We start from the raw sequence: 18,000 nt of genomic DNA on the forward strand, positions 1-18,000 counted from the left end.
AGAACACACTATGGTAAACATGTGGACACCACAACAGAAAGTTCAGTGCGTGCTATGGCTAGCAGAAGAAAAATCTGTTACGCGAATGCAACGTTGTGTTCGTCATACATGGAATGTAGATCCACCTGGGCATAAAGCAATTCTCAAGTGGAACACAACACTCCGAGAAACACGATATTTGCTACCGCAAACTGGGAAACATGCAAAACGGTGTGTAACTGAGGAGACAGTCGAACGTGTGCGAACAGCATTCACTAGGAGTCCACAGATTGGATTGATGAGGAACTCCGTCATTGGACTGTTCTTCGTAGAGACTACAGTCACAGGAAATGTGTATTTGGACATGTTGCAGAATTTTGTTGTTGACAAACTTTCTCCAGGATCGCTTTTCAGCAGGATCATCAATGGGTGCGTGAGTTCTTGGATGAAAAATTCCCCAATAGATGGATCGGAAGACGACCCTTTGCCTTGCCACCCAGGTCACCCCATCTGACCCCCTTGGACTTTTTTTCCGAGGCTCTGTGAAGGATGCTGTGTACAAAATAAATAGAGCTAACAACATTTTGGAGGAACTGAGGCAACGCATCACAAATGCAGCTGTGCTAGTGACTCCACAAATGCCACAGAACACTTGGCGGGAGATTGAATACTGTTTACATGTCTGCAGACCAATTCAAGGCCACACATCAAGTTGCATTGAGCATTCTCTGAAACTCTGAGAGTTTTTATATCAAGTTATGTCAAAAGGTACGTTAATAAACCATTCATTATTTACACTTGAAATTATCACTTACTTTTCGATCCCTGTAAGCGTGACAGGTGTATTTAGTGCACATAAATCCGTGCCTAGACTCATGCAGGGCTCTGATTTTTATGACTTTTAAAAGTTAGTATTGCAGCATATCAAACATATTAAACATTTCCACTATCTGAGGTAGAATTCTCATTATCACTGGGTATTTCGTTATGGTCTGTTGAACATCAACTCTGAAATGTAATTCTTTGCAGTGAATTAAATAAAATGAAGGTTATAGTACATTTCCCACTGGTAATGAAGTCTGTAGTGTGCGATTTACACAGATAACCATCCCCTTTCATTTGAAATGCCACATGTTTAGCAGAGACTCTTTGAATTCCAAAGCAGTGTAAACTAAGTGCTCGCCATAAACTGTTTTTTACAACCAATGAAATATACTCATGTCATTTTTTTTACTTTAAGGTCCATTCAGGCAAAGCCACTAGTGGCTTATTAGTGGCACTGCTAACGGATGTCTGAAGCATTGCAAACGTAAGTCTGAAGTGCTGCGAACGAACGTCTGAAGCGCTGCTTAATACACTAGATAAATGGTTCTCAAAATTATTAGCACTGCAGACCTTTCCATAAAGAAGTATTTTAGCGGACCCCTTGAAAGTCTTCAATGGAATGATAGGTATGTTAGATTCTGGTGTTAATATTAAGTGAATATGAGTAGTGATATTTGTTATATTTTCCAAAAAAGAATCAATATTAACGATGCACTTGAATTAAAACAAAAAATAATTACAATACTTACTATCCTGAAAAAAAGTAGATGGCCTTCATTAATATGTTACAGCAGAGTTGATATTAAAAAAAAATGTAAAGCAGAACTATGCTCTACTTTCAATACATTCTTTGTGCAATATTCTTGTATTGCAAAAGAAATCAAATATATATTTTTGCAAATTTCTCTATTTGGTGAGAATGTTGGATTTTTTTTTTTTCGCTTAAAATGTCTTTACATTTAGGATCAATGTTAGTTATCTTTAACCTCAAGTCTATTGCCACATTTACTCGGTTTCTTTTAACAGTTTTGATATAAGAAAGAGTAGAAAATTCCTGCTCACACAGGTGAGTCGTGGGAAACTGCATTCATTTCAAGAGCTTCTAGCTGGAATTATCAATGAAATTAGAAAAAAAAGACCGTGGTACAATTGGCTGTATGCTGTCGTGGTAGTGTAAGGAATTTGTATCTAACAATCATCCATTGGCAGTGCCACAGATGCGCCACTAAAATAGTAGTGTGGCTGTGGCCCGGTGTGAAACCTACAATTTAATTCCAGCAGCGAAGCCAACTACTCAGACTGTCTGCAGCGCAAATATTCTGTGGCTGTGGCTGCGCATGAAGACCCTCATTTATAGCCATTATTCTTAAGCGGCAGCGCTTCTAAAAGTGACCTTGTCTGAAGGGGTCCTTAGGACATACAAATCCGAGCTCTGCATCATTCCTTACATAAGAAATAATATCATGATGCATGGTTCGCAGTGGGGCATTTATTCGTATCAAATAAACGGACATAACAGTAGCTTATTTAATGTTCAGAATCGAACCTTGTGTTCATATGAACTTTTTACTCAAAACGACTTCAAATTTATCCTAAAGTTATGATCTTCCACCATGAATCACTGCATACCGAGTATATGTTTATGGCTTTATGTACCTTACTTTCTGACTTCCTCTCATACATTTCAGAACTGTAGACTGCAGCAATATTGATTGTGTTCTACCCTCCCCTATAAAAGTTACACTTTTTTAAGTAGTCATGATTTTATAATTTTACTCTGATGAATAAAGCAGTTATCGTACGTTATTTTGATCTTTATTTAAGATATAAAAACCCTGTTTTGCAAGATAAACAAGAAGGCAATGCAGCTAGGCAACAGGGAGGATTAGAAAACAAGGGGGTGAATAAGAAAATCCTCTTTGATCAGAAAAATACTTAGCAAAGTTTGAAAACTTCAATTCACTGATGGCTGAACATTATCTAGTTTGTACCAGATGGTTTTCTGGCAGTATTATGAAAATAGTCATTGATAAATTACATGTTCTATCGTTCTCTTATTATGGTATACGAAAACCCAAACAGTGTTATTGCAATAAGAACTAGTATATCGTGTAAGTCATCACAGACCTGAAGTACAAGGATTATAACCAGGGTGATCAAACTGTTGTCCAATAGATCTCATGTCAACTCCAGTAGTTTTACACTGAATATATTACATGAAATAATAATACATGTATTTTTACATTTTTTTAGTTCAACAATATTAGTAAATTAGATAACAACGTAAAAAAAGCTAATCTGATAATATTTTGTCCGTTCATTACACAATTTTTCTTTCATAGTAGATCATTTTACAATTTCCATACCTACATATAGTATGTACACACGTGTAACACATCTCATTATACATAGGAATTTAACATGGAAATCAATTATATATCTCTTCCCTGTATGTTTCACACAAAAATGTTATATGGAATATTTTTAAGGGACTAAAAATATATCGAAATACACTAACAACTATTTTATTAACAGATTCAAAGAAATTAATTACAATAAAACTCTAAATTATAACTTCATTTACTTTATTTAACATTCTACAGTCTTTTTTTTATTTCTGTTTTATTTAACCACAGTCATCTGTTCATTTAAGATGGCTGTGATTTAACATCGACTTTCATGGGGTAGAAATACCACAAAATTAAATAACATTGTTGATAGATATAAAATGTTAAATAAAGCAAATTAAGTTACATTTTAGAATATTTAATTAAATCCTCTTAACTTATTAAGCAAATAAAACAGTTCTTTGTACACCAGCATTATAAACAGTCTTCATTGTTGCTCAAAAGTGTTCATAAAATTTCCATAGCAACAATTACGTCATTAACTAGTTTGCATCTTATAGCAATGTTACACCACATTATATAAATATTAACTAAAACAAAGAGTTTATAAAAGAAAATAAATATTTTATTAATCAATAATGTAATCTTATTTCTGAATATTAAAATTCAGCGTTAAATGAAATGTAACATTTAATCAGCTGACCTGTTCTGATAAATATAATATAAAACTACCCACTGTAAAAAATAAAAAATTCAACAAGTGAAACAATGACGTCACGAATGTATTGCAGACTTTTGTTTCAGAGTAACTGATTATAAATTTGATGCCTTATTTACCTATTTCATCTCATTAATATAATGTTGTTGCGCAAAAGAAAAAAAATTGCATGTGAAACTCATTTATAAAGTTACACAATTTCATAATATAGTATGTTAGTACATTTCGATATATTTTCAGTCCCTTAATATTTTTCCTTATAAAATTTTCCTGTGAAACATACAGGCAAGATAGTATTTGCAAATAATTGATTTCCCATGTTAAATATCTTTGATAGTAATCTATATTACACATGGTATGAAAATAAACGACTTGCATACACATTCATTGACCACTTTATTAGAAGCACCTCGTCTGAACTTCGAAATATGGAGATACTAGTGATTATGATTGTGATGGAAATGGTAGTAGTAGTGTTGTTGATGGTGTCTATGATGGTAATGTCAGTGGTGATTGTGGATGTAAGTAGAGTGGTTATTATGACAGTGGTAATAGTAGTGATAGAAGTCATGATAGAAGTGGCGATTTTGATGGGTGATGGTGACAGTGGTGATGATTGTGATGGAGAAGTTGTAGTCATTGCGATTATGATGGTGGTGATTGTGGCGGTAGTAGTTGTAATCATGATTGTAGTATAATGTTGGTAGTTGTGACGGTAGCGTATAGATAATTATACAGTATGGACACTTCGCGTCGGTATCTTTGATGTAGCAGGACTGATTTCAACGACCTTCAAACCAGTTTGAGCGTGAGATTCTGCTTTTTCCCTAGAGTTGGCGCTGACATCACACCAGCTAGCAGTCGACACAGCAGAATATAACAGACATACAATTAATACATCTAGATACATTATGTACTCAAATAAAATCAATTGGATCGATGAAATAATAAATCCGTCATTATCTGTCATGTCTAGACTATAGAGTTCCTTTATAATGAGAGTTGAGATGTTGACCCCAACAACAATTAAAATATGTAATGATTTGATAGCACTGAAAATGGAAAAACAAAACTCCTATGAGAAGTAAAATCATATGCCTATACAGTGTATACAAATATTAAACGAATTTGATACATTAATTTTATAATGTGTTATATTATAATATAATGTATTATATATAAATCATAAAAAATTATTACTACAAATAGTTTATCACTGAGAAATAAGGAAAAGCTGTTGACTTGAATTTATTTGAACCAAAGCCGTTACTGAATTATGCAATAAGGTAGGGATGTTTGGATCCTGTGTCTCAACTCTATTCTCAATTATTATTTTAGCGTGTGCTCGATTACACTAACCTCTAGTGCTTGAAAGTGGAACTGAACGCCGGCGCACAGAGAAACAAAACAGGAAAATTCGCTCAGTGTCCATTCTATATGATCCCTAATAGTGGCTGTGATATCAGTGATGGTGGAGAAGTTCGTTGAATTGCTGGTTTGACAAGCTGCAGCTGCGAAAGGGAATTCCAGATCTGAAAAGATGTTGCTAATAAAGTGGCCATTGTGTATATCTTGTCACGTAATATAAATAAAATTTCTAGTCGCATGTAAGGAAATATAAATTATATTGGATACTATCAGAATAAAAATAAACTATTTCAGCAGGAATATTGGAAATTGAAACTTCATGAGCTCTTATACACAACATTCTGGTCACCACTTCTTCATTAATTGCAGCCTAAGTAGCGTGCACAAGAGAAAGCTGGGGTATGTTGTATGCAATCTGGACCAAGCTCATATGATGGCTAGATGTGGAAAAGGGCATGGTACTTCAAAGCAGTGTCAACTAAGAGTCTCACACGCCACACACTGTCTAGACACTCATCAATCTGGTCCTAGAGAGTGAAGTAGGAAAATTTACATAAAGTTTTTGTTTACAAAGTGTCTGATTTCCCATTGCCCCTTTTAGTGCAGTCACTAATGGAATCTTTTAAAATTACATACATTTTGAAAGATTTTTCTATGTATATATTCAGCCTCGAGTTAATTCAGCTTGTATGATTACACCAAATATCCAAATATGACTGTTAGGATAAAAACACATCAAATATCTCCCACCTAGAAAAAAAAAACAACACCTACTTTTTTTTTATCTTCAACAATAACACAAAAGAAATCTTGCAAAATTTGTAGTGGTGAGAAGACACTAAAAATTTGGGAACTTCATTGAAATAGTAATTTTCCCACTTCTTTCATATCAGGGCAACAGATGATTCATCTACCAATTATCAGCAGCATACAGAAATAAGCAATTTCACCCCCAATCTCTTGCACGGCATGTCTACGTATAACACTTTCCCAGGGTGATTTTTTTTAGTTTTATTATAGGAATATTACAATGGATAGAGTGAGAACTGTAAGATGTATTATATGTACCTTGTAGATAGGTACACGAGATGAAAGTGACAGCTTAACAGTGACAGAAAGGACTGTCATTTCTGATAGAGGAAGGAGATCTGATGAAGAATGTTTATTACTATTTTTGTGTGATTCTTCACTACAAGAAGCCAAGAAGCGATATATACTCTCTTTTTTTAGTTTTTTACTTTTGTGTATAATTAATGGACATGGAAGTGAGAAATGAATAACCCCCAACTCACGAGTCTGTGGGATTTATTTACTGCATCGTCCATAACTCCTTTCCTCGTCTTTGTGTGTGTGTGTGTGTGTGTGTGATTTTTTTTTAATTTTCTCCAAAACTGTCTTTTTGAGAAAAATTACTGATACTGCACACAATAAGAACACTACAGTGCTTCCTTTATTTACAGTAGGCTGTCATAATAACATGAATTATTGGAGAGTATTGAGCAACCATAAAGAAATGGACATTATTATTCGAAAATTTAAAAAAAAAATAACATGACCAACAAATCAATAGGATTACAGAGAAGTATTATTAAATCCTATTGCAGGTGAAGACTTATTGATTCGTACTATTGGACAAATGATGAGAACACTAATAATAACAATACATAATGGAGGGAAGTGTCCTTTATAGATACAATATTTTCAACATTTTATACTTTGGAATGTTGTCCATAGTGTCTATTATGACAATAAAAAGAACTGTGACCACTATCTAAATATTGTGTATTGCTCAAGATTATGTGACCTAATCATGGTATCCTGACCATAATTAAGAATCCTTACTTATAAGGAGAGGGCTCAGGTAACCAAAAATTGGGGCCCGTGGAATAAAGAAGCAGTAACTAGCTAAGACTTAACAATGCTGCTAGTTTGGAGCATTCATTTTCTTCCATTTTCTTACGTATTTTTGAAAGGGATCTTTATATTATAGTGCAGGTATTTATGCAAAGGTGAAACCACTGATTTAAGGAACACTGCTGTTCCTAAAAGTCATAGGGTGAAACAGCAACAGCACATTTGACTAACAAAACAACTTTCAGTCTTTGTGAGAGGCAAACCTATCAGATATATATTTTTATAAAGATGTCAAATTTAGCCTCATTTCTATTTCATCTAAATTTTGGCTCTGATTTAGCATAGCCTTTTATATTAGACTGGAATGATGGAAAAGTAACAATTATTTTTGTCAAAACTAACCAACCATATTTTGTTGTGTGTCAATCTAAATGTGGTATTTGTGTAACAGTATCTAGATCATTTGTAGGATCATTTTGTAATCAACTGTACAACCACTCAAAAGTAACCACAGGCACATAATAAACTTGTACCATACACACATTACAGTACTGTACTTACGAAGTAGGCTGCTTGCCGTAGTTTTTTTTTTTTTACAATCAATGAGACAAAATAAACACTGACTTGATGAAGTCATCAAGGATATTTCGGGCGCTTAGGACACATTTTTTTTTTTACATTACTCAATTACAAGACAACGAGGCAAATGTTCTCTCAAGTATTCAAACAATTCCCTCGAAGCTCCAGGGCAGTTAGTTAGTTCCAATTCTTGAAGATGGCGTAACTGAATGAGACTAGAGAGACCGCTAGATGTCAGGAGCGGGCACCCTGAAAAGAGAACAATACCAACATTTCAAAACGATTTACAGCAAAATAAGAACAATTTTAACGTTACTTCTTTTACTGTTCACAAGTTTTAAATATATTTGAACATTATTTACGCTTTAAATATTCGGTCTGAAGTTCAGTAGCACAAAATATACGACCTTATGAAGTTACTAAATATATAATGATGTTGCAGTATTTCGAAGTAACTTGAAGCGGTCATGACACACAAGATAACTACACACTAAATGGGTGAATACCTACCTACAAATAATTGTTCATTATTAAATAAACACAATGATAGTTACAGAATGTACCAGCATGAATAACAAAGTCAGTAAATACAATGAACAATTTTGTATTAACATCTAACATGACATTAGAAATGCCAATACAGCGAAACGAATTCACATAAATCGATCAATAATTTATATTTTGAACTTACACTCGCCAGCAGAAGCACCTATCTAATTTTCAACAAATTTATTTCTAGTGTCATAATGACCAGTACAAAATTTTGTTCGAAACAAAGATATTAATTACTATAACACTTTTCAAAACGAGACATTTCAGGCCGATTTTTCAATTATGAAATTGAAAAAGCTAAGATAGCCTTCTTAATAAGTAGAATATTTCATATTCCTTTCAATTAAAATACAGTAATACTGTACTATGGTATACTGTAGGCAGTTACTGAATACTAAAGTACATAAATACTGTATGTACTTTGTAGTTTAATAACATGTTGATTGTATATTTTTTAAATTTATACGTACTTTATCTCATATTTTTAACCCAGTCACATGCGTTCAAGTATACACCATTAAAAATGAAAGATGTGAAGATGCTTGTAACATGAGCGAAATTTCTCTAAAATTGTAAAACAATATAAATATATTGACAAGTTAGAACAGCGTTTTTCAACCTTTCTCAACACGTGGCACACTAAAAATGTAACTTAAAATCCCGGGGCACACTCATAATCTAAACCACTGGTTCTCAACCAGGGGAGAATTTTGAAAGTACAGTATATGCATTAATATATAAAATAAAATATTTTGAATTTTATATGCATTATTTTTGAGTCAACATGGGGGGGGGGGGATGACAGTCTGATGAATATTGAAAGGATGCATGAGAAGCAATGAAACAAAATACACATTATTCACAAATGTAACTAAAACAAGCTTTTGTGCTTTTATTTGAAATGTATGATAGGAATGTAAAATTTAATTATAGAACATTTTTACAATATAATACTTGTGTAATAATTATGATGTTATGTATGTTTTCTTAACACTCATAACTTAGCTAGTCTACAGAGAATTTCATGCTACATATTTGGAGTCTTTTTTGACCCCAAGAATATTTACTGTAAATAATTAGGATATTTTATAGCGTAATGCATTTTTATATACAGTATAAGCAAATAGAAAGTTTTTATTGTACCTAGAACAGGGGCATATTTTGCGGGCTACTGGGGCTACCGGCGGTAGCCCAAGGAAATTACAAAAGAAAAAGTTTATAATATAACATAATGTAATAATTTTGTATTATTAGTTTTACCATAGTAATTAAAATTAAAGTAATTGTTAGATATATTTTGTGTGATAATAGGGTCAGCGGTAGCCCAAACCCTTTAACCAGTATACGCCACTGACCTAGAATTACTCAGTATGTTCAAACAATGAATGAATTAATTAATTAATTAAATTAGTTTAATGGAAGACTTCTTCTGTATCTGTGTTTCTATTTTTTCAATTATCATAGAATACATATAACACAAGAAAGGAAATTCTTATTGCATCAAGTGTTAATTATTATGTTTAGGCAATTAATTAATTTAGTCTCTACCTGCTGCAGTAGAAAGAACTAAAAGCCAATTTTACAAATACAAATAATTACTCTTGAACCTACAACATTTTATCCATAGCCTACATGGCAGTTTAAGCTGTATTTGTTTCATTTATTCACTTTTCAAAGTACATGTTCACTTTGTTTACAACAAAACACTATCACTGCAAAATAATTCTAACTAGAATGTAAATACGTGTTCTATAGCTGTGACCATCCACGAACCCAAGCAATAAACATAAAACAAAAAAAAATCAATATATAATTATGAAACAAGAATTTTAATTGTAAAGGAAACTAAAGTAAACAAGGATAGCATATCTAGGTTCTGCAACGTTTCGTAGTATATGATGTAGATATTAACAATGAAATATGGTGTGGGATCAGAAAAGACCCCAGGTAAGTGTCGAGGGTTTGTTATTAAAAAAAAAAAAAAAAAAAAAAAAAAAAAAAAAAAAAAAAAAAAAATCAGGTTTTGCCGAGGCGTTTAATGTACGATATATTTTTTATATTGGCAAGTAAAATACGATATTTTTAAGTTTGGTACGACATTCTAACTTTAATGATCTGGCAACCTTAGCTGCGCGTCAGTTATTCTCTTTTGTGCCGCTCACACACCTACGCTGTGTTTACTGAATGTCGACTTTTGCCCCGTTCGCTGTTTGATGAGCCTTGTTAACTCACTTTCTTCACTACTCTTTTCACTTTTATTTTTCTAATATTTTCTACAACAACCTTTAACTACTTTCGTTTTCTCGTGGCACACTGCTTGAAAATGACTGAGTTAGAAGATGGAAACATACCGATACAAAAATAAGTATATGAATTATATGAACAAACAATGTCTGCAAAAATATCCACTCGAAAGCAGACACGTTTCACGCAATTACTAGTAGACCTATCCTATGAATTCCCTGTCACTTTTTAAGGAGTGTTATGTACTTTTCCATGCTATTTTATACAGGGACATCATTTTATTTTTACTAACATTTCTAATATTAACCTGGCTATACCTTTGGATTAACGGTTGAGAACCGGAAACACCGTTTGCTACCCCCTTCCACGACTGGAGTTCGATGATACTGGCGTAAAATATAAACAAATCACTTTACTACGTATAGGAGGGGAGAAAAGTAGTTCATCCATTTACGTAAACTAGGAAATATCGCGATTTTTAGTTTGATATTTTCATCAGGTTTTTGTTTAATCAAAATACAGTACTGTATTAACAGTAAGTGTTTTTACTCACGAACTGAGCTATCCATGCGAACGTATTCATTATGCAGTGTATATTATACTGTCTACAGCACATTAGCGTACAATTCAGAAAATGAAATTAAATTGAAAAATAATCATAATATGTATATTTAAACACATTTTTGAAAATGGTCATTTCGATACAGGCTTCAGTTCTTTTGTGCATATTATCGCACTATAGGCTATTGTACCTAATTCCAATTACCACTTTCGTCCTTCGTACTAGTAACTCATGTTGAAATAATTCTGTCCCTACTCTATAAAAGAGCACCTTACGTACTCTAAATTCAATCTTCACTTCTGCCCGATCCGAAAATATAAAATTACTCAGACATGCTATCTACTGTCCGTCCAAGTGGTTTTGTCGAAGGGTCGTAGAAAGGAGGGAAATCACGTGACAGTTAATTACTTAACAATGCCCTTTTATTTAAGTTATTTTAAACAGTTGTATAATATTACGTAGACGTCCAATTCTTAACAAATTAATGTTTTCAGAAACGAGCTAAAACAGTCCTGCCATTAGCCTTTACAGAGGGGCGAGCAAAAGTGGGTGGGGGGGGGAACCGGGATGCAACGTAGGCAAACAGTACCTCTGCGAAAATATGATTCAATATTGAAAGCTCTTTCGTCACTGGAAAACGCGAACATATTTCTGGAACGTACTATACTCACTAACTCAGTATTGTTTACTATGACCGTAAGGAGACTTTGACTGCACACGCGGCCTTGGTTCTGAGTGAAGGATTGTTGGAAGTTTACTAGTAGAGAGGTGGGAGTGAAGTACACTCAGGTACAATAAAAACTGAAGTAAAAATAAAATGATGTCTCTGTATAAAAATGTAATCATGGATACAAACAAGTCTCTTTCTAATAATGTAATGTAATGAAATCCTTTTCTCTTAAGTTCAATAAGATGATTTTACGCGAAAATTACGAACTCATTCATGAAGTTACTGAAAGCCTTTCCGAGTAAAAAAATTCGCATAAAGATAAAAAAAAAACGTCGCATAATTAATTTTGTTATACCTAAATAATTAAGAGTTGCGAGGACACTATGCTGTAGTTTCCAAATTCCATATTTTTAAGAGTCCACTTTAGCGAAATTAATAACCACCATATCTGTAAAGCTAGATTCACCAAATTTTGATCATTATTATTCTATATCTGCTTAGTAATGATAAATGTACAAAATTTCATCCGCCTATGGTAAGCTGTTTGCATTTTATTAATAAAATATTGTATCGCTTTATAAAAAAAATCCCTTGCGCCGCAACTTACATTATTTTAAACTGATATGCACTTATATGATTCCATATATACGTAGAAACAAAAGTTATTATTGGATTTTCCTGTAAAATGAATAATTAAATAACTACAAATTGTTATTAAAAGAGAATAAACCACAAATACATAATAATAATAATAATAATAATAATAATAATAATAATAATAATAATAATAATAATAATTATAATTTCTAGAAGAATCAGCAATGGAAATACAAATTGGACGAATTAGAAGTCGTAGATTTAGAAACTGGAGGAAATCAAGAATATTGAAGAGGCATGGAAAATCGACTGGGCGTCAGTGACTTCTGAAGAATGTACGTATAATGAAGTATGAAAAGACAGATACTAATTTCAGAAAATGGCTTAGCGTCTTGAATTATTGTTTTGGTAATTGTTTTGAAAAACACAAGTTATGTGACATAAGTGAATAAGAGACAGTGTGACACATGTGAAAATTTATTTATGATCACACTTCAGATATTCTACATGAAAGTTATACTCGAACCGATTTTTGTTCAATCATAACAACACTGTTTTTCTTTTGTTACAGCAACCAGGCAATATGTGGTACTGTCAACTTACGAGACATGTAAGCAGCATCGGTAAGGTAGACTATAACAAAAGAGTACGTATGATCGTCTAAAAATAATATTTGGTAAAGTATTACCACAGTCTAGTACATACAGTCGCGAAGTTTGAGTTGTGAGGGTACTAGGGACAATAGACTGTGCCAGTATTATTTCGCATTATCTGTAATGAGGCGATAGTAGCGATCCTAATGATTAGCAACTATTTATGGATGCATATTCCCTCCATATTGAGCTTCGTGACTGTATATACTAGACTGTGGTATTACTAAATAAAGAAATAAGCGCGAAAGAAACCAGAATTTTATTAATGATATTATAGCGTAAGTTGGAACATACCTGCAAGCGACAAAACTTGGAGATTCCTCATGCCGCAGAGATGTTGAAGTCCAAAATCACGAACCTGGGAGCACCAGCGAAGGAACAGGGCAGACAGTGACAGCATGGTCGATATGTACCCCACGCCGATGTCAGTTATGTGCACACATCTGCGGGAACAAATAAATAATGAGATCAGTGCCGTGTCTTTCGCAAAACGTTTATCTGGTTTCATTTATGGGGGTCGAAGTTGTAGGTCATGGTAAATCATAGAATTATTTGGCAATTCCAAAATTAGGCCTACTGTATTGCGGCGAACAAGACTTACCAAGATTAATCACATCAGCGACGAGATTGCTCATTTTCGTTAGATTACTAAAAAAGTAACGAAATTCTGTAAGAGCTATAAATTACATTCATTCTCACTAGAAATAGATACAGGAGGACTCAGAATAACACCGAAAAAATGTCTGAAATTACTTAGTGAACCTATACGATTACTTTCAGGTAGAGAATAGATATCCATAGCAGGGCTCAAAATGGACGTTTTCACGAAAAGAAATGCTCTGTTATTTTCGTGGACACAGTGCTGTTGATGATAACAGAATTAATGACGAGTGAGATGATGTCGAGTATTACCATGAAACATTTATATACACGTCAAACATTTGACCAAAAAACAACAACAATACAACATTTCGGACATGTCTTCGGAAATTTTTATGACTTTATCATATTTACACAGTCCGAAACCACGAACGATCGTCACTTCATTTACCAAAAAATATATATTACTCGTATATATACAGAGTAATGCCATTAATTTCAGGGGGTTATTCTTTGAGATATTTGAAACAAAAAAGTTTAATATCTAATAATATAAGGTTCTCTGTGTGTCCAGGTTTCGAGCAGGCAACCCCACTCGTCCCTAGGCCAGCACCCTCCATGCGTCGGGGAATGCTACGGAATGATAACGAAATGGAGAAATGGTGACGGAATGATGTAAATACCTAATTTGGAGGAAAATGGGAAAAACCCCAACTGCGAAAAGTGTCACTATGGATTTTTTTCAATGAAAAAATCCCAGACCTGACCGTAAATCGAACCCGGGCCGCCTGCGTGACAATCTGAAGGTCTGACCATTCAGCCACCGCAGAGTCTAGTGAGATCACTTTTGATAAAAATGTTTCATATAAAACCATTTTTATCTCGAAAAGAAAGCAAAAACGAGCGAAATTGTATTAAACTTTTTTGTTTGAAGTATCTCAAACAATAACTCCTTGAGATTAATAACATTACTTACGGTTCATCCTATATATTGAATAAAATGTACCTATCTTTAATAATTTGCTTCGAAAGAAAATTATTTCCGGCTTTACACTTATGACTGGAGCCTTTGTTTCGCCAAGTCTTTGAATGGATACTCAGGTCGCAGTTTAAACAATAAAGGCCCATTCACAATGAAAATTAAACATAACCATAACATAAACACAGAAGTTTGCGCCCAGGCTATCAAATGGGATCATTCACAATGATTCACATAAGCATTGACATAAACATTACCGTAAGACGTTAACATGAAAGTTTGCAAACTCTAAACTTTCATGCTTATGCTTACGTGATTTGCAAACAGAACACAATCGTGGAGCGCTGAAGTATACGACAGAATATGAGGAAATGGCGTCGATGTTATGTTTCCATGGTTACCAAGTATGTTTGCTGTTATGTTTATGTTCCCATTGTGAATGATCTTGATTTTACCGTAACGTTTATATTCTGAAGTTAACGCTTACGTTATGTCTAATTTTCATTGTGAATGAGCCTTAAGAAATGTGCTTGCGTTCGGTATTGTGTCAGCATATACAGTATGTAGGCCTACCTGTCGAGCGAGATTACAGGGATTGAATGTAAAGTATAAAGTAAGAATCTACTACTGGAGGCGAATGTTACTGATAACTAGGGCCGTGACATCGGTATATTTGCATAAGTTTGAGGTGGATTGAAGGTGAACACACGATGCCAGACATGTTTCAAGTACAGGCAAGGGAAACGAATTTCAAACACGCCTAAGCAAGCACTTTCCGTGTTTTGTGTAAGATTATTGCGTATCATAAAATCAAGACAATACAATCATTTTATATAAGGATAGAAGAAGTTATACAGATGTTTGACGGAAACGATTCAGCTTCCATAAGTAATGTCCAAACTCTTCTTGGTGATCCAAATATTTAAAAACAGAATATAGTTCATCTAATTTTGGATTTATCCCCTCTACAATCGAATGTCTCGAAAAGACTAGTGTGAAATTGGTGAAGTAAATTTCGATAGTAAATAATCTCATCTCAAAAGTGAATGAACTTCAAGATGATATAAGCAAAACGGTGTGTGCGAAAATGAACACAGTAATACAAAAGAACGGTGGTTTCAATTCATTATGCAAAATTGCAAGAGTTTTGTCAATGACTGTTATCAACATGATGTAGAAATGGATGATATGAAATATTTTACATATGCGCCCTTGTTTGAGCCGATATTGAACGCAGATTTTCCGCATACAAGGTTATACTATCCGACACTCTGCAGTCATTTTCATTTGAAACCTTGAAAATGAATGTTGTTGCTTATTGCAGCAGGAACCGGAACTACGCAAACAACATGAAAGAAAAGTAAGACACGGAATAGAATGATGTGGTAAATAAATTAATGTAACAGTTAAAAATAGAGAAAACAAAATTGTACGCCATATACGTTTTCGGCTTTCTAAAACTGTAATGCAAAACTCTGAATGTAAGAAAAAAAAACATCTTTTCAGACGTACGTTTTACCATATTTGTGACAATTTAAGTATGATTTCTAACAATTATTCTCAACCTCACCAGCATTTTAGACCTCTCCGATATTAACCTTTATGTATAATGATTGTATTGTCTTGATTATATAATATGCATAATCGTATACAAAACACGAAAACGTGTTTGCTTAGGCGTGTGTCAAATTCGCTTTCGCTGCCTGTACTTGAAACACGTCGACTACATTCTGTCCGGCATCGTATGTTCTCCTTCAATAGACCTCAAACTAATACAAATATACCGATGTCACGGCCCTGCTGATAACGTGGGAAACCTAATTGTTTCTGAATACACAAAATGCAAAATAAGGAAATATGTGTCATCTTAGTAACACCAGTTACTTTTTAATGATATGGTATTTTTATTTTAACAAAATTTAATCAATTTTAAAAATTACCTGACCTTCGAATAACCCCATATTTACACACAGAATTAAGCGATACAAAGGTTTCTAAATAAATATTTATTTAAATACTTCACCAGACTAGAACGTGAGGGATTTGTTCCAGTGCAACTGTAATTTTATGTTTTGATAAAGAAAGGAGAATGTTCATGCAGAATGTCATTTTTAATGCAGTTTCGATTAATCACATAATCTGACATCAACATAATGAAGTAGATTATATTTGGATCAATGTGACAGGCTCACATTGCTTTTCTTAAGCCAAGTCGCAGTGTTTCATGTTAGATAAATGGAAGGAATTCTGACTTGACATTAACAATGCATCATTTTCTGTGACCAGAAAGTAAATTATCGTCTCAATTTTCTTGTCTTGCGAAGTAACATGAAAGCACCTCTTCTATCCGAAGAAACTATTCAGAGTCCCTGCTATTCTATGATGATGATGATGATGGTGGTGGTGGTGGTGGTGGTGGTGGTATTAATGGCAGAGATCTTTCATACTTTTCAACGCCGTCACATATCTCTCTTTTTGTCGTGTGTTTCTGACAGTTGAATAAAATTCTTCATATCGTTTACTCAAGGAGTTTGGTAAATAGAAATGTTAGTTTTTCATCTCTGAAAATATAGCGAACATAACTCATGCAAATCCATATCGACGAGTCAGTTCAAAAGAGAAACAACTCAAAATTTAAAATTGTGAAAATTTTTAGGAAAGCGCATTTTACGAGTAAAATTTCATGTTCCTGTGAAAAAAAAATGTTAACACACTATAATTTGAAACTTTTAGTAAATATAAAACATCATAACTTGAATTTTGAGTTGGTTCCCTTTTGAACTCGTCCGTCGATATAACGATCAACAGATAACATACAGCGTATTCCGAATCTCACCGGACCGGTGGACGACAATGACGTCAAGCTGCAGCGAAATAGGAACAACACTGCTGGAAGGTTCAATGGCTCTCATGGCGGTTGTGTAAGTTGTTGTCTGTGCTACGCTAGCAAAATTTTGCGAAATTTCCTAACTGCCATCGCGTTCAAAGAAAAGAGAGCATAAACAATTTATTTCTTGAACCGGTAGTAATAACTGGTCCGTTGACATGTTCGCTCACAAGCCATTAACATATTGTTTTTACATTGTGCTCATTACAAACAATACAGCAGAACCAAAGCAGAACACACCGCCATGACACAACAGTGCACGATGTCATTCGTCTGCTAATTCCCGCCATATACAAGAATCAATCAGATGCACTGATAGCGGCTGATAGAGACTGCCACCACCTCCGCAAGCTGATGGCACCGGTGCGACACCGGTGGAGTATCAGTGACGCCATCGGTGAAATTCGGAACACCGTGATGCCATCAGATTGCTCAGCGCTGAGATTCGGAATACGCTCATATTGTCCCCGAACTCTATACTTGTTTTTTTTTTTTTTTAAAAAGATGGGATATGACAGTTAAGCGGCCGAGCTTGAAACTACAGTGCTATGTTGCCAATATGCACTACCACGCTGCCAGCTGATG

The 18,000-nt window shown here is 34.0% G+C and overlaps 1 protein-coding gene across 1 annotated transcript in view; it reads right to left on the reverse strand.

Moving 5' to 3' along the window:
* LOC138713003 (F-box/LRR-repeat protein 16-like) overlaps positions 1 to 18,000 on the reverse strand; it is a 180,634-nt gene continuing 162,634 nt past the window's right edge. The window contains exons 3-4 of the mRNA XM_069844685.1: positions 13,244 to 13,392; positions 1 to 7,920 (exon numbers count right to left, since the gene is read on the reverse strand). Of these exons, the coding sequence (XP_069700786.1) occupies positions 7,772 to 7,920; positions 13,244 to 13,392 (298 nt within the window). The 3' untranslated portion in view covers positions 1 to 7,771. The remainder of the gene's footprint in view (positions 7,921 to 13,243; positions 13,393 to 18,000) is intronic.

Source organism: Periplaneta americana, chromosome 14, assembly GCF_040183065.1.
Source record: "Periplaneta americana isolate PAMFEO1 chromosome 14, P.americana_PAMFEO1_priV1, whole genome shotgun sequence".
In the NCBI taxonomy this organism is placed as follows: domain Eukaryota; kingdom Metazoa; phylum Arthropoda; class Insecta; order Blattodea; family Blattidae; genus Periplaneta; species Periplaneta americana.